General features: G+C 45.9%; 1 protein-coding gene across 7 annotated transcripts in view; it reads left to right on the top strand.

Moving 5' to 3' along the window:
• The first annotated feature begins 888 nt into the window (after positions 1–888).
• Positions 889–18,227, top strand: part of Dnajc6 (DnaJ heat shock protein family (Hsp40) member C6) — a 157,430-nt gene continuing 140,091 nt past the window's right edge. For 4 of the 7 annotated variants that reach the window (XM_087904803.1, XM_087904807.1, XM_087904806.1 and 1 more), the window contains exon 1: positions 11,569–11,790. In XM_087904803.1, coding sequence (XP_087760929.1) covers positions 11,769–11,790 — 22 coding nt within the window. In that variant the 5' untranslated portion in view covers positions 11,569–11,768. Of the gene's footprint in view, positions 972–11,568; positions 11,791–18,227 lie in introns of those variants that run through there. The other 3 variants (XM_087904808.1, XM_087904805.1, XM_087904802.1) reach the window with 2 other exon arrangements.

Here is an 18,227-nt window from a genome sequence, read left to right as displayed (position 1 = left end):
GGCTGGCCTTGCGCTTTAGAGCCTTAAACACAATAAAAACACGAAATACCTCCACCCCAGGGTGCAGTCAAGGAGCACAATTGTGTTTAGAAGCTGTGACTCTTCTGCCTCCTCTGATCTTGAACATAGGCTTTTATAGCATCGGCATCTCTGGAGAAAACAGGACCCCATCTTAGGACTCTTGTTTTCATTTTGGGCTTATTTGGTGTTTCCTGACGTCAGATTCTGTTTGTGCATTTTTTTTTTTTTCATCCAGAGCACAAGACAGACAAGTCTGGATTCCTGAGCACACCAAGGTTGGAGGATGCAGTTTTCATCTGCCGCTACCGGGGATTTTAATTTTGATCACCTCGTGAAACCCTCGCCTAATATTCATATGACTGCAAAAATAGCAGTTTTGCAATTTGGCGGGCATATAGAGATGTATGTTTAATTTCTAACACGTTCATTCAGTGAGGCAGATTTAGGGATCAGGACATGGAAGCCGTCCTTTCAGCGCGCTACGACTTCTGGACAGAAGACTTATCGCTGGGGGCTTCGATCTTACGATCACTCTGTGACGTGAGATAGGATCGAGGCTCTCCTGGGGCTCCCGGCGTTAGTCTAGGACGCCAGGCTACTGCAGAACGCGCACAGATTTCTCTGCAGCGAAGAGTGCGTGTTCGTGGCCGCGCACACCTGTTCGCGGTCGGGGTCCCGCGGGGCCGGCCGCCACGCACGGACTGGATCGCCCCGCCGCAAGCTCCTCCCCCGTGGACGCATCCACCCGGCAGTGGCCCGGGCACAAGCAGACGCGCTGCGACGGTGACGGCTACCCTGGGGGCCCAGGCTGCGGCGGGAAGGGGCGGGCGCACCTATGGGCGCGCCTAAGACCGGAGGCACTAAGAGCCCGAGGCTGCTGTCCGCGCTGCGGCGGTGGCGTGCGGGCCGGCGGCTGCGGAGGACGCGATCGGCTTCCCGGGCGGAGCGGGGTGAGTGTGCGCCTCGCGGATAACGGGGCGGCGGAGGGCACCGGGACGGCGGCGGTCACTGGGAGGTCCGGCGGTGGCCAGGCCCGAGGTTCCCAGGCTTCTGCAGGGCAGGGGCGGGTCCCGGTGTGTTTCCCCTCCCCCGCCCCGCGTCTTGTCTTCGGGCTTGACTCTGCACTTGGGGATTTGTGGGTGACACGCGACAGAATTTCACGCAGGTTGCCTCCCCTCCTGGATCCCACACCTGGCCCCGCCCCTGCAGTGCGGTACCTTTGGGGGCGTTGATAACGATCCCCCCCCCCTCTCGCTAGGCTCCCTTCCGGGTTCTCCCCATCTGCACCCAGCTCATCCCCTTTCCAACCTGTAGGCGCTTGGAGACTCCAGGTTACCCAGAAGCACCGCCACAAGCAATTGCTTTCCAGGCACAGGCCATTCTGTTCTTTTAGGGCCTCAACTCATAGCTACTCATCATTCCGTTCATTTTTATCCAGCCCCTCTCTCTGCAAGGACCCGAAGGGAGCAAGATAGGCAAAGCCCTGCACATGACACCATTTCTAGAGAGGGAGACCAACATTACACCCCTAGTCACTCATTCCCGGGAACTGGGCTGGGAGACGCTGGTGTGCGGAGGAGGCCCGAGGCTAGGCCAAAAGGAAGCCTCAGACCTGTTGAGTTACTCCAGTAACCAGTTAGCAAAGCTGGTCTACCCGCAGGGAAAACAGCTGCAGGGCTTCCAGGATCTCAGCAAGGGCAAACTGAGAGTTGTAGGGCAAGTTGAGGCCCGGGAGAAGAAAGGCTTCTGAGAAGAAAGGCTTCTGAGTAGGAAACAACGTGATCTATGGGCCGGCAGTGGCCATGCTCTCATCTAGCAGCCTGGCTGACTGCCACTCAAACGCGGTCCCTCCCTCCCGAAGCCTTTCCTGCCACCTGTAACCTCTTCTTTAGAATTTCATCTCCTGCAGGGCGTTTGTGGTTGTCCATCTGGTATAACAGCTCACACCTTCCCCGGTCCTCTTTACCCTTCCCTCCAGTTGAAGTGGGCGTTCGGTACTCGTGTGGGTCTGGCCTCCTCCCTTTTGTCTGTTTTGTAGTCTAAAGATCTTTCCTCTGTGAGGCTGACATGTCCTGATTTAAAATGGCCGACAGATCTAGACCTGAGCCAGATGCCAACAGGCATAGCCACCCTTACCCCGTTGCTTTAAGGATCAAATAAATGATTGATTGGGAAGAGTTAATAGCTGTAAGGTATTGATGCAGAGTAGGGAGTATAAAACCTGATGAAGGTCTTGCATACATTTCTTTACTGCCGTAGACAAGAGCGTTTGGTGGGTGGAAAGGAGACCCTTGAGCCCATCGTCACTCACCACCTTGCTGGCTTCTAAAGTTTGTTTTCCTACTTAAATTAATATGCGAATAAAATTTCCTCCTTATGGCTACCAAGATCTGCTCCTGACAGTCATTGGGGCCAGGGATGGCCAGCTTCTTTCTCTAGGTTGTTGGGCCCTGGGATAGCACTAGCTACTCCTTCAGAGACAATTGCAGGCATCACCTGATTCTGGGTAGGAAGGAATAGAGAGTTTTAGAATTTTACAGTTCTAGCCTCACCTTTGATCTCAGCACTTGGGAGGAAGAGGCAGGGCCATATCTATGAGTTTTGAAGGCAGCCTGGTCTATGGAGTGAGCTCTACGACACCCAGGATCACATTGTGAGATCCTGCCTGGAGAAAAAGAAAACAAACAAATACAGTTTGATCCTGAACGCACAGCATCCTCTGCCTTTGCTGCTGCTCTGGTTCCTATCATATGGTCCAGCCACAGCTTTTTAGGCCACACATTCCTGTTTTTGTTCCCTAGACATCCTGGGGATAAGACTATTATGATATGACTATAAAATGATCCTTTTTTTTTTTATGTGCACAAGAGGCTTGTGGGGCGAGGGGTGAGCGGGGGGGGGGGGGGAGAGCGAATGAGTGAAAGGCTGTCTCAGAGCGGGAACACGGGAGAGGCAGTCAGAGCAAGAGAGGAGCAAGAAGGAATTAAATGAGACCCAGTAGATTCATTCAAACAAGAGCTTGCTAAGATTTTTACCCTTTTTGTCATTTCTTTTTTCCAAGACATGGTTTCACTGTATAGCTTTGGCTGGCCTAGAGCTCTCTAGACCAGGGCCCACAGAGGTCCTGCCTCTTCTGCTTCCTGAGTGCCTCTGTACCCAGCCTTGGTCAGATCTTGAAAACAGGCCCAGGAGGAAGAAGGGTAGAGGTTATTTACCCCTTTCATTTTGTACTTGAGAGGAAAAGTCAGGGGATATTGAATGCCTTGCCTGAGGACTCACAGCAGGTAACTGGCTAACTCAGGCCCGACTGGTGCTCTGTAGATCACCCTTTCTGCCATATCTGCCAGCACACACAGTGAACAGATTCCCATGTGTTCACGGAAGGGAGAAGTTACATGATGAAAGAAACCCATCGCCTGGTTTTATCAGTTCTGAAAAAGAGGATTTGGAGTTTTCTTCATGATGATGTTGCTATGGTTTGAACACCTCGGGCTATGTTCTCTGATGGCAGAAAGACTCAAATTTAGACAGCATGACTTAGCCAGGGGTCCTTAATCTTCCTAAAATTCAACCATTTATCATCTGCAAGATGGGGATGCTAATTCCCATGGCATCCTGTAGCTGTGCTGACTAATGTTTGTGTAGCACTCAGAGGCTCAGAGAAGGCTAATTTATTTTTATAAATATCAGTGCATATCTTATATCTCACATCTGGGTAGGCATGGGACTGAAAAGTTTAGTGAGTTGTGGGGAAGACCGTAACTTGAGTCTCTTGGGGCGGCTGAGTCTTCTGGGACAGCGAGGTCTTTGGTAGCAGCATTCTGCTCTCTCCCAGCCTGCCCCACGAGTCATAGGTGAGAAAGAAGGCACATAGCTTCGAGGACTCCTGGCTTCTTTTAGGGCATGCTGCTCTTCCAGAGGTCTGGAGTGTGGTTCCCAGCTCCCATGGCCTGACTGGTTGTAACTCTAGTTCCAGGGGATCCAATAACAACTTTTAGCCTCCGTGGATACCCACCTTCATCCCCACATATACATTTAATACAAATATAATCTTAAAACATGCACTTTGAGTATTTATACAATGGGAACACTTAGAGGGACAGTTACTGGGTAAAAGGTAATAATGCTTTTGTTGTTACTGCCCTTAAAGGATCTTACCACCTTGACCTCTGAAAATTTATGCTAATTTGTTTCTGGTGAGATTCTTGATTCCTTTCTGTGTTCTGCTAGGCTTTTTATTTAAAATTAGGTAAGTTTATCCTTCCAAAATTTCATACACATATATAGTGCAATCTGATGGTGTTAGACATTTCAATGGGTGCCTACTTGATTTGCATAAAATGATGTTATGGGCCCCTTTACTGCTTTGTGTTTTTTGGAGAGGGTCTCAGGCATGTCAGGCTGACCTTGACTGGCTACTTCCACCTTCCGAAAGCTATACATAGGCATGCTCCCAACAGGCATGCATAATCATGACAACCATGACCACTTTGATCATTTTTCTGTTTCGGAGACTTGAACACCTTTGATAGATAGTGAATCTGAGTATCTTTTCACTGACATTGGCCACTCACACAGGCCTCTGTGAAAGCCCTGAAGCTGACCTTTCTCACTCTCTTACTTGGTACATTGTTCTTTCTTCTCTCTCTTTATAGGAATTCTTTAGATATTCTGATTCTAATACATTACTTGATTTCAGTTTAATGATGTAGTGGTTTTTGTCTTCTTTCACTTCTGGGGTCCAATTCAAGACTTCTCCATGAAAGGGGATATGGTCAAGCCCTGTGGCGTAGAAATTAACCCTTCCAATAATCCACCCTTTCCAGAGAACAGTTCTTTAATTAACCCTTCAATACACCCCCCTTCCCAGAGAATGGCTCTTTAATCACACCTCAAGGCTATTAGGTGTGAAAAGGGACTGTCCAGAGAGTTGGTGTGTTTCTGTTGCCAGGAGATGGCTCCAGCCCTTGGGATTATGCTATTCATCCCTGAGTTCCTCTCACTAGAGATCACCTCACCCTGCTGGGTCCTGAAATATGCTATTTCCTGGGAAGACACAGCTGGAACCAGCTCAGTCTCTGCCAGCTCATACTCTTTTCTAGAACAAGAGGACAGCAGAACACACGTCAGCCAGCTTCACTCCTTCTTTCTAACAGTGTGTCTTTTTCTCTTTTAAATACCATTAAATGGAGATCATGGTTACTGGAATCAAACAAGATCACATTCAAAGGAGTTAGGGGATGGTTCAGTGAGGCGAGCCCTTGCGAAATAAACAAGGGCCCCACTTTAGATCCTGAGTGACCATGTTAGAGCTGGGCGTGACCGATTGTATCTGTCACCCTTGTTCCTGAGCACACCAGCGTGCTTGTATAGGTAACACACACACACTCACACACACACTCACTCACATGCACATACAATACAAGATAGTTAAGCCCTGGCAAGTAGTCACCACTTTGAGTGGCAGAGCTTCGTTGCTGACAGTCTGGGGCCCAATTCCTTCCCCAACACCTATTACGCCTATAGGTGCATAACTGTTGAGGGGGGAGTCCTCCAAATCAGAGGTACTAATACTCCACACTGCTTTAGAGTCACAAAATCAGAAGCTCTGGGGACAGAGCCCAGAAACCTGTCCTTTATTAAGCTCTGAAGTAACCCCAATACAAGCTAAATTTTGTAAAACTGTCTTCTATGAGATAGATGGGGGCTTTTGTCAAGTGTGGGTCTGAGTCTCAATTCTTTGATTTGCTACTTGTGGCATGAGTGAGTTGCCAGTATTTCTTGGGGTACCAAGTTCACAGCTATACAGGAGGATGATTGGATGCTGCCCTTCCCTCCTAGAGCTGCTGTGAGTTGTGAATGGCAAGGAGCATCCTAGCCCTGCTGCTTCTTGTGCTTCTTGTCTGTGTGGCTTGTGGCAAGTCACCTTGCCTCTCATTCGCTGTCTTTTTTCTCATCTAAGATTTGGGATAGTAGCATGTGTGTAGTGTTGTATGCCAGCTAAAGAGTGTCTACACACACACACACACACACACACACACACACACACACATACACACATATATGGGGGTATATGGTTTTGTCTATATATATGTATTTATGTACATACACACAATATATACTTTTAAATTGTTTGTGCGTGTGCACAGATGTCAGAGGAGGACTTGGAGACATCAGTTCTCCCTTCCTACTTTGTTGAGGACTCTATTGTTTCTGTCACTGTGCTGTGGTCTAGGAGCTGGTCCTGGCTCTGGCCCTGTAGGACAGCTAGGATTACTGATGGAGGCCACTGTATCTGGCTTCTTGTGGGTTTAGGGGATCAGACTCGGGCCATCAAGCTAGCGCTGCTAGAGCCCTTTCCCACTGAGCCATCTTCCTAGCCTGAACACCCTTGTTTTACAGTCTCCATTTTATGAATAAGAAAAGGGCCAGAGCAGAGCAAGATTGGATAATGCTCCCACAAGGATATAGCTGCTACCCTGGGGTTTGAACCGAGGCGGCTTGATGGGAGCATCCTTGCATTAAAACCACTACTTGGCAAATGAGTTCTTGGTAAACATACAAATGACGATAAAAAACGAACTGCCTCGCAAGGGGTAAGCATCCCAGGGGTTAATGTCCTTCCTCTTGTTTGCCCTCCCGTGGTTAGTCTCAGGCGCGCTCATTTGCTTGGTAGTGAGTTTTCTCTCTCCATTTTGCCTTCCTAACTGCCATTTGGGTCCTTGGAGCAAACCAAACAGAGATTCAGCTGGGTGGAGAAAGACCAAGTGTGGTACTTCCAGGAAAGTCATCTCTTTTCCTCCAGCATGCTTGTGACTCACGAGTGACTCAGAAGAAGTGGCTTCTAACAAGAAAGGGACTGTGCAGAAATGCCGAGGGACTTAGTGGCTAGTGGAGCTGCTGGAGGCATTCCCTAAACCTAGTTATTGAGACGGAGCATCAAGCCATGACTGGCTATTTAGAATTGCTTTTGTTATGGTTCTATCCTAAGCTTGGGGTCAGAGACACCCCTTGGTGGAAAGACTCAATCCAAGGCTTGGGTCTGTTCTGGTTCCTGAATGAGGCATGATCTTGAGGCTAACTGTAGGGCGGGACCAAACTTCGGAGAGCTTGTCTGACCCTGACTGGAATGGCCCAAGGAGCAGAGATCTAAGGTGTATTGTGTCATGATGGGAATTAACGAGGGGAAGCCCCTTTCCATTTAATAAGACCTTCAAATCTCTTTCAACCTGATTTTTAAAAGGAGAACGAGCTATTCAGTTACTCATATACAGTGGTCCAGGCCTGTAGTCCTAGCGCTCAGGAGTCTGAGACAGAAGGAGTCCTGAATCTTGGGCCCCATCTTTAAAAAAGAGGAGGAGATGAAATTTGGGTGTGGCGGTGGGTTCCAGCACTTCGGTGGCTGAAACAGGAGAATCATAAGTTTGAGGTCAGCCTGGGAATATAGCGAGACTTTGTCTTAAAAATATAATAAGATAGGGCAGGTGACTTAGCTCAACAGACAGAGGCACTTGCTGGGCAAGCCTAACCCTGAGTTCCATCCTTGGGAGCCACGTAAAGGTGGCAGGCAAGAATAGACTACACAGAGTCATTCTCTGACCAACCTGTGATCTACCCCCCCCCCTTTCTCTCTCTCTCTCTCATGTTCTCCCTCCAGCACATGATAAACTAAGGAGCAGCCAAGAACAGGTTAAAAACATGCACAGATATAACAATGCATTTGTTATGGGGCTCACTGTGCAATCCTTCCAACTCCTTTGTATGCTTGAAACCTTGCAGAAACAGCGTTCGGGAAAAAGCAGGTATCCTTAGAGAAGGTCACACTTTTAAAAAAAATGTTATTTCCTTTGAAATACGAATGGCAGCCCTCCTTCCTCTCTTCCCTTTCTACTTCAAATCTTGGCATTCCTTCTCGGATGCAAAAGCAACTTGAGTGAGCTAGCCTGTGGGTCACTGCTCCTTTATACCCCAGGCTTTACCTCCGTCCTGGGGTATAATTCTCACAATAACCCTACAAACTAATTACTACTTTCCTTAGTTTATGAGGAAAGCTAAGGCTCAGAGGGCTGACTCAGGTCAACCTATTAATCTTCCAGCACTGACCGTGACCTTCCCTCATGGCATTGTGCCATACCTTTTCATGTTTGAGATCACTGTGCTTCATCCAATCATAGGAGATGGTCCCATTACTATCTTCAACCCATACGGTTAGAGTGGAAACTTTAGAGAGGCTCCAGAATGCACCCTAACTTTCTCTAGGGGCACGTAAATGGCGCAGTTCATGTTTGGGCCCAGTCTCTTCTACCTCAAAGCCCTGTTGCCCCCTAATATTCAAACCCAGGCCTGGCATCTGTTTGTCCGATTTAAGAACCCCTCAACTGGAGGCCACAAGCTCCCCAAGACAGAACATTGGCTCAGCGCTGCATCTTCCTTATGTGTAGAGGAGTTCTAACATGATTGGTATTACTGAGTGAAGGGAGGGCATGGGGTCTACAGCATCTCAGCCTCTGAAGTGCTCCTACCCAGCATAGTTTGACAATCCTTGGAGGAGGAGATGCCCAGTTCTTCGATGTGATGTACAGGCCCGAGGCTCAGAAGATGGACATTAAGGAGTTATAATGAACACAATTGTGATATTCAGCCTTCCCTCTCTATAACAAAATATGTGAGATGAATTACAGCGGAACAGGTTGTTCTAAACATTTTTTTTTTACATTTATTGTTCATGGGTGCATATGTGCATGTGAAGTTCAGAGGACAACTTTTGGGAGTCAGTTCTCTCCTTCCACCATGTGGGTTCCAGACACTGAACTCAGGTCCTTTGGTTTGGCAACAAATGTCCTCGCCCCCTGAGCTGTTTCACTGGGCTTGGGAAAGGCTTCTTTCTACCTCAGTCCCTGATAGGTGTGATTGACCAATTGCTTTGGGTCGATGGTAAAGCAACATATTATGGGGATCCCGTGGCAAAGCAAAAACAGTTTATCCCCTGCCAGGAAAGAGAAAGGGGAAGGTGCTGTGGTCCCATAATCCACTTCAAGACTATATTCCGGGCTGGAGCGATGGCTCAGTGGTTAAGAGCACCGCCTGCTCTTCCAAAAGTCCTGAGTTCAATTCCAGCAACCACATGGTGGCTCACAACCATCTGTAATGAGATCTGGTGCCCTCTTCTGGCCTGTAGGCAGAGTACTGAGAATACGGTATACATAATAAATAATCAAATCTTTAAAAAAAAAAAGACTATATTCCCAGTGGCCTATAGATTCCCCCTCTGGACCCTACCTCTTAAAGGGTTACCATCCTTCAAATAGCTGTGCCTGTAGACCAAGACTTTATTACATATGCTTCTGGGAGACATTCAAGATGCAACTATCTCAGGGTGTTCCCCTCACTGGCCCCTAACCTTCTAAAGGACAGCAGAAAACCATCATACATTGCCAAGGAGTAACGGAAACCAAAACCAAATACTTAAACATTTCCAAATTTTCAGGGACTTCAAATGTAAACAGCTAGAAATCAACCCAGGGGCCCCTAGTGACCAAGACAGCTTTTCTTCCATGGCCGTACATGACTGTGGCTGCAGTCATGAGCAGGTGAACACTTATTAGTCATTTTAAAAGTGACCAAGCAGCTGGGAATGACTCCTCACATTGACAGAATGCTTTGTTTACCAAGTTCTGCATCTCTCCTCTCCCTTGGTCTTCCTGGTAGTGCACCAGGGCAGGTGGGATGAGCTCCTATTTATCAGTGAGGAGCTGATGCTGGGAAGTTAAGTCATCTGCCCTCATCACTCGGTTGATAATGGCAGAGGGGTCTTCAGCACCCTCGTCCACCGGAACATCTTTGTTGAGACTGTTTTTACCAGGAAGTTCTGAGGATGAGTGTAGCAGATGGATTTCTTTCTGTTGGTTTTCTTTAAACATGGGTCCTGTACTTTATCAGTTAATCTCTCTGGGCATCAGTTTTTCTAATCCATAATGGGGAAAAAAAAATCACACAAAACCAGCTACCAGTGAGGCAACATGTAGTAGAGGAAGGAGGTTTGTGAAGGTTCAGAACTAGAAAAAAAATATTTTTAACTAAAAAGTTACTTATTTTTATGTGTATGGGTGTTTTGCTTATATATAAGCAAGATGTGTGTGTGTGTGTGTTTGTATGTATACATACCATGTACATACCTGGTACCCAAGGAGGCCAGAAGAGGGCACTAGATCCCTGAGCTGTGGGGTGGTTGGTGGGAATCCAACCTGGGTCCTCTGGAACAGCAGCCAGTGCTCTTAACCTTTGAGCCATCTTTCTAGCCCCTATTCATTTTATTTTAAAGGTTTATTTACTTAAAAATTATGACAGTCGTCGATTTTGTGTTTATATGTGTGTTGTGCTACATGTGTAGAGGTCAGAGGACAATTTTGGGGAGCGGATCTCTCCTTCCACTATGTAGAGCCCAGGGATTGAACTCAGGTCATGAGTCAGGCTTGGGGGCAAGCATCTTTACACAGTGAGTCATCTCACTAGCTTGAAAAAGCAGCTTTAAACTTGTTTTCCTTTTGTTTAGGGGGGCATGGAGGGCTATAAGGCAATGCTACGGGTCAAATCCAATGCCTTGCACGTGCCTGGCAAATATTGTGCCAATGAATGCCACGCCCGGCCCCATTTTGAAATAGAGATGTTTGGAAGACTGTGATAATGCTGCCCCACTTTTCATAGGTTAAACATCCTCTCACTTGGCCACACTGTCTAAAAATGGCACTTGTCACCTCATTGCCACGTTCCGTTATTGCCCACAGCATTTGCTGCCACTTACGTTTTTTTTTTTTTTTTTTTTTAATTGCTTGTCTGAATTCTCTCACTGGAAGTTAAAATATTGCTACCGGAGCAGGGACATGCCTGCTTTATATAGCCTCTGAAACCCTAACAGGTGGAACAGTGCCTGCCAAAATTTACTGTTTGTTGAATGAATGACAGAGGAAAGAAGGGATGTACCTGAGTTGTAGAACGAGACAAAACTCAGTGTGGTCTGAATGGCTAGAACGTTTGCTGGAAGCTTCCTTGCCTTTGAGTAGAGGGATCTCCTGGTCTGGCTTCCTCACGCGCAGGTTGAGTCACTGACGGGCAGGTTTGCAAAGCTTCCATGCCCATTGATTTAGATCCTGGTGAAGCGGCTTTAGGAATCATGTCTTTGCAGCAGGCACAGGTCACCGTATGGCACCCACTGCTTCTGTATTGAGAGCAGAGCTAGGGTTTGGTCCTGCACACTGCTGTGTCTACAGGGCTAAGATTTGCGCCTGACCCACCCAGAAGTGTTTGTTAAATAAATGAAGGAAGCAGCAAATGAGTATAGAAGAGGAAGCTGGGGCTCTTAAACTCCCCTCCAAAGTCATTTGAAATAAGTCTCGACCACTGCACAGACCTTCCACGTTCAACACGAACCAACCGAGTCTCTCTGGAGGCAAAGAGGCACTGACTCCTGGAAAGGGAGAAGGGCAAACGTAGGCTCCAGATCCGGTTCCATGCCATGTTTTGGAAGTCGTGTTTACGTCTGCCTTCATCCTCATCCCTTCCGCTCCAGCATAAGCAAAATTATAACCCTGCACACTGACTTGCATGCCATTATCATAGCTTGGGTGCTTCTGCGTTGAGGGACTTCGCCCCCGGGACCGCTGACTGTTCGTGAATGACAAATCCCAAGTCAGGGTTACACAGACAGCTGGACTTCTCTACTTTCGTGCAGCGGAGGGAGGGAACAGAGAATGAAAGATTCTGAAAATAAAGGTAAGGGGTTGACAGCAGAGAGGCAGCTAAAAGATGCTGTGTGTGTGGGGGGGGGGTCACAATATGAACCTGTTTAGTTTGTGCTGATGGCTAATTTGATTGCTGAGGTCTATTCATAATTTTTAGTTATGTAATATATGTCCTCTTTAAATGACTGTTTTCTAAATACCATTTCCTTCAGTTTTCCATTTTTGCAGCACTAAATATATGCGTTTTTTTTTCTTTTGCATTCTTGACTTAATTTTGGCCGAGAACCTATCTCACAGCTTTCTTTATAATCGCTTCCAGAATTTTGATACTTTTATTTTTGGGGGAGTGTTTACAATTGCTAATCATTAAGATGTAGGTTTTCAGCCAATTAATGGACTAGCTGGAGAACTTGGTGCTTAAACGGTTCGGGTTTTCTAGACGATCTCCAGATGAACGTTCATCTTTTTGGGAGGGACCAGCGGGGAGTCGTCGCTGACCTTCAGAACTGTTTACCTTGCTCAGGGATGTTCAGATGCAAACTCCCCCTATTCCCTGCCCCCCACCCCCTCTAAAAAAGAAAAAAAAATAACCCCACAAAAGCCAGAAACACCAGCACAAGAATTCTGTTGGAGGGGAGGGCAAGGACAGAAACAGATTGAAGTGAAAGACCCCCCCACTCCCCCCCCACCCCCCCGCAACAAGGACTCTGGAGGATTCCGGGGGTTCAAGGCCGAGGCCCTGGTAAATTTCTGCCGCAGCGGGAGGGGGGAGGGGTGGAGCAACGGCCCCCGGTTCGTCCCAGAGTACACGTGGTTTAGGGTCCGCACTTCCCTTTGCACCCTTGGCTCCCCAGATCCTGGTGCCCGAAGAGGGACCTCGCGAGCCCGGGGATAGGCCGCCATCTCCGTGGCCTGGCGCTCATGTTGGGGTTCACCAGCCTCGCTTTTCCGCAGCTGCTCAGGGTGCCCGCACGCCCGAAACTGCCCGGGACCACGCGCTTTGCCCTTGGCAAGGCGTGTGTGCAGGTGCAGGCACGCCGGCGCCAGGTGACCACTCGTCCCAGTCCCCGCCTGCCTGCTTGCCCAGTAGTCGGTGTGCTCCCCCCCCCACCCCCCGCCCGCAGGTGTCTGACCTCTGCTTGTTAAAAGATTCCCATGTGGCGATGGGCAGTGGTATATGCACACTCACATACAGGAGAACTCCCAAGCAAAGAGACCGTGAGTCGGTTACGGTGTGATGGATACCAGGGGCAAGGCTAGCTTTCGAATTTACCAAAGGCAAGGCAGCGTCTTAATGGATCCTGGCTTCTCCGCGCTTTAAAAGTGACGGGGTGGGGCCTGGGGTTGTTGGCAGCGGCGGCTTAAAGGCTTTGGACCCTTCACATTCACGCATTGATCCATGTGGTTTTGATGTTTAAATTTTAATTAAGCAGTCCCAGGGAGGAAGAAACAGCTGTGTGAGGCCCCCGTGAAAGCGAAGAGGACAGTTCACTCCTATTTCCCAGCCAGCCGCTACTCAACGGACAAATAATTCCTGTGTGAGCTAAATATTCAAAATCTGTTCCAAAAGAGGGCTCTTCTTTGCTAGTTGTAGTGGCTAGAGAAATGGAGAACGGGGACAAATTTGCCTATTTGTCAAGTCATGCTAGGCCATGGACACGACTTAGAAAGAAAACTGTCTGAATCAGACTCAGGCCCAGCCCAGCATTCCACCTCAGAGCATCAGCATGTTTGAAACCTCAGGTCTCTCTTCCGCCCTTTTTGATGGGAGCTGGTACTTGGAATTTTTGTATTACAGTATTAGCTTGGGCTGGTGATTCAAATAGACATGTTTTGGCTTACTCAGCTGTCTCTCAATAAAGATGGGGGCAAGACTCTTGGTTTCCTTGGGTCTTAGTTTCTTGATCTCCCAAGTAGAAAGATGTTAGTTCGATAATGTTAATATATTTTTTTTTCCAGTTTGTGGGGGATTGGGTAACAACTGAGCAACATTTTAGGCAGGCACATAGAATCAATTTATCTTAGAAACTATCGCACATATGTGACTAACCTGTTTTCGGAAGCCTCTGTTTCAGGTTGTTATGTTTGTGTGTGCAGACAGACGGTTGTATTCTGTTGTCCCGTCTATGTTCTTTGAGTCCTAACCAAAACATACCGGACAATGATGAAGCTTAGAAATTTCGTTTCCAGAGTCTGTAAAATGCAATCGCACATGCGCAAGTGTGCTATTTGTCTAGAGAAGAAGAGTCAGCAATCTCCCTCTGGCTTGCCAAGGTATCTAAGACCCCAAACAGGTCATGAGTTAATGTATGTCTAGGGTCTCCTAAGGGCCTTTCAGGTCAGCTTCTTTCTGTGTTGTGAGATGGGTCTGTGTTGAAGAGTGGATTTGAGAGTATGTGAGAGAGTGTATGAGGTGAGTGTATGTATGCACACACACACACACACACACACACACACACACGCAAAATAGTTGAGAGAGGATATGAATATGTCCACCAGACCAGGAAAGCTATTTTTGGGAAGCAAAGTACCAGTTGTTGACCTGAATCTGAAATAAACGTACTAAACACGTAGAGTCTTCCTGTCGAAAAGGATCCCTTTTGATCCAAAGGGATCAAAGAACCAAAATGTAGGGATAGTTTAGAAGCCACTTCTCCTCGTAAAGATGAGCAGAGGACCCAGGTAAAATTGCAAGAGGTAGTTGGAGCCGGTGCATGCTTAGTATGTTGGCAAACAGAACTTGAACTTTAATGAGCTCCGGTCACATGACTGCTGTTCGGGAAGTGTGGGATTGTGGTTTAATAACTGCCTTCCTTCCTTTACCTGTTCTCAGTACATTTCAGATAGCCCAGCGAGGTTTTTTTTTTTTTTTTTTTTTTTTTAACTATGGAGGTCTTTTAGAACATAGGCCTCTTTAGAACGTCATCTCAAAATGCTTTGCCAGCCACGAAATATCATATGTATAAGACAATTAAAATAGCAGAGCGAATGAGATAGATATCGGCAAGCACGGCCGCTAATTTTAGTAATAAATGTCCTAGAGTCTATCTAATGAGCAGTGAGTTTGTGAGCTGGGCACTTTGCATATTGTCCCAGCATATACCTAAAGAAATGGGCTAACATTCTTTTGCGCAGCATAAACAAAGCGGTAGAATTGTATTTAAACCCAGATCTTTCCACCTCACAAACAGCTTCTCAGGTAGGGGTTTGCAGACAAGTCACTCCACTAGCTTTAAAAATTTAAATTAATTTAATTTAAAAAATTAAAGTTAAAATTTTAATTTAATTTAAAAATTTAAATTAGCCCTAATTTAAAAATTAGCTTAAAAATTGTTTAGGGGCTGGCGAGATGACTCAGCAGTTAAATGCATGTTTTGTTTTTGCAGAGGACCTGAGTTTGATTCCCAGCACCCACATCAGGCAACTCGTAGCTGCCTATTACATGAGATCTAAGGGATCTGATGCTCCTCTCACCTCCTCAGGCACACACACACACACACTCACACACATACACACACATTCACACACACACACACACATACACACACACATACACTCACTCACACACACATTCACACATACATACACACACTCACACACACATACATGTTTACATAAATAAATAATAACAAAATATAAAGAAGATAAAATTGCCTATAGCCATATTAGAATTAATTTACCTTGTATAAAGAAAAGAAATATGAACCCTAAAAAGTATAATAATGGCTTTTGACTAATTTTCTAGTTTGTTAAAAGAAAAATAGACATGTTAAAGTCTGTGACCTCATCACTGAGGTCGTAGAAGAAGAGATTTGAAAGGACAAGAGAGCACAATTTGAAAAAAAAAAGAGTGGATTTTTTTTTTTATAAAAGGCAGAGGAAATATTTCTCCTCCAATGTTTCTGTGTTTTGAGGGACATTATTTAATATTAACAAACACAACATTCTATGAGCAAATGAAGATGCGCCTAACATTTGAATGTGCTGAGACTAAGATCTGAGCACTCCTGGGGGGACAGGGACCTGGATGCGCTCACTGAAGATACTGCAGAATCAGACTGGGAGCCGAACAAGGTCAGACCCGAACTTTCGGCCTCACATATTAAATATGTCCCTATTCTTCCATCAAAAAAAGTATAAAGACAGGTTAGTTTTTATTTTCCTTAGCCATCATGACCCCTTTGATATCTTCCAAGAAAACACACTTTCTTCCAAGGGCTTTTTGTCATGGCTGCTTTTGCCTGGTTGGGCTGGTGAAATGATATTTTTACAGGAAGGACCTGTAAATTTCGCGTGATTTCCCAGGGGTCCAGGGCATGTGTTAAGGCAGACTGGAAATTTGCCAATGCCAACGGTTATCAATGGAAGCGGGATTCACACTGGAAAGCTGCTAGTAAGTTTTTCATTTGATAACATTCACTGGCAGAAACCGGAACTGTTTGAGTTAGCCCGTGTGATCTGTAACTTTCAAATGTTTTGCCAAAGAGGGGAAACCTGTTGTAGTTTCTGAGCCTAGAATATATGTTGGTCTTATACACATAGTGAAATTTCCAGGATTAAAAGTACTATCAAATCTAAGAAATTTATAACACTGAATTAGAAAAACCCACCTAAAGCAATGTTGCATGTTTTGGAAGACACTGGGAAGAAATTGCAACATAATTTATCTTTCTCATTCAGTCTACATACAGGTGTAGACTGTATACTGTATACTATACTGTAACATGGTTCTGCCTTAGTGCTTACATGTTGCAATGCATATATTTTATTAATAAAGTATTATTTAATTTCTGCTTTATGCATGTGCATGGCTACATTGTAACAGTTTTGCCAGAGTTCTTACACATTGCCACGCATATATTTTACTATTAATGTGCTATTTATTTTCTGCTTGAAGCATGAGCATATGTGGGCATACATGGAGAGGCCAAAACAGGATGCCAGGTGTCTTCCTCCGTTGCTCTCTGTCTTACTGCTCTGAGCTAGGGTGGCTCACTGAACCAGAAGCTCATCATTTTTACTAAGCTGACTGGCCAGTCTTCTCTTTTCTCCAGCTCCCCCAGCACCCTGCCAGTTTGTTTTTTTTTTTTTTTTTTACATAGCTGATTGCAATTTGAACTCAGGTCCTTAAGCTTTTAGAGCAAATGCCCTTACCCATCAAGTATTTTTCCATTCTTGCTAATTTTATTTATTTATTTATTTATTTATTTGGATACAGAGTTTCCCTGTGTAACCTTGTCAGTCCTGGAACACTGGAACACCTTCTCTCATTTTTTCTCCCTCTTCCCATGTCTCAATTTAGATGATTTAGATGTCACTTAATTCTAAGAAACTTTTTGTTTGCTTGCTTGTTTTGGTTTTTTTTTTTTTTTTTGAGACAGGATTTCTTTGGGTAGCCTTGGCTGTCATCGAACTAGCTCTGTAGATGAGGCTTCGAACTCACAGAGATCCGCTTGCCTCTGCCTAGTGCTGGGATTAAAGGTGTGCACCCCCACCACCCAGCCGAACGTTTTAATATTTATATGCAAAATGGTTTGGTTTTGACTCCCTTCCTCTTTTTGTTTAGGTTTGTTTTTGTGCAGTGCTGGGGATCAAACTCAGGGCCTTGTGCTTGTGAAGCAAGCATCTTCATCTTGAAGATAATCTGTACCTCTCATTCTTTACCCTCCTGCTTTGCAAGAGTTCGAGTCCACATTAAAATTTCAGAACAGTATAGATCCATTCTGTAATTTTGGTGCCTTTAAGAAAGATGGAAACAGTATATCACTGTTTGTGACTGAAATTGAGCTGAGCAGAAACTACACCATTTTCCCTTTTCTTTGACTTTGGAGACAAGATCTTGCCGTGTCTGCAGCTCACACTGGCTTTGAACTTGGCTCATCCCTGGCTGGCCTTTGACCTGATCATCTGCCTCAGTCTCCTGAGTGCTGAAGTGATGAGCAAAGCGCCTTCATGTCCAGTGGAGGCACTGGCACATCAGGGATGTAAATTGCTGATGCCACCGGTTACAGATTCTCCTCTGTGCTGCTGGAGCTGCTTTGAGTTGTTCCTGGGATATAAAAATGCGATACGTTTTTTTATGTGCTGGCTTTGTGCCGGTGATCTCGCTAAATACACTTATTAGCTTGAAGAGTTTTTAGATTTAGCAGGATTTCCTATGTTGACATTTTTCTATAATTAAGACAGTTTTATGTCCTCGTTTCCGATTCTTACATATTTTTAAACCTTTTCTTACTGAAGCATTAGCTAGGCTCTCCCTTAAAATGATGAATAGAGGCTGACGTGATGGCTTAGTGGAAATGCTCTTGCTGCCAAGCCAGACGGCCTGAGTGTGGTCCCTCGGACCCACATGGCAGAAGGAGGGAAGATACTTTCGTTTGAGGCTGTCGAGTTTTCTTTGAGCATGACTGTTTTGTAAATCCTGTAAGTTTTGTGTCATAATTAGTTACTGAAACTATTTTAATTTCC

The sequence above is a fragment of the Myodes glareolus genome, chromosome 3 (genome assembly GCF_982192425.1).
Source record: "Myodes glareolus chromosome 3, mMyoGla1.1, whole genome shotgun sequence".
Lineage (NCBI taxonomy): Eukaryota > Metazoa > Chordata > Mammalia > Rodentia > Cricetidae > Myodes > Myodes glareolus.
This window is presented reverse-complemented; position numbering and strand designations above follow the sequence as displayed.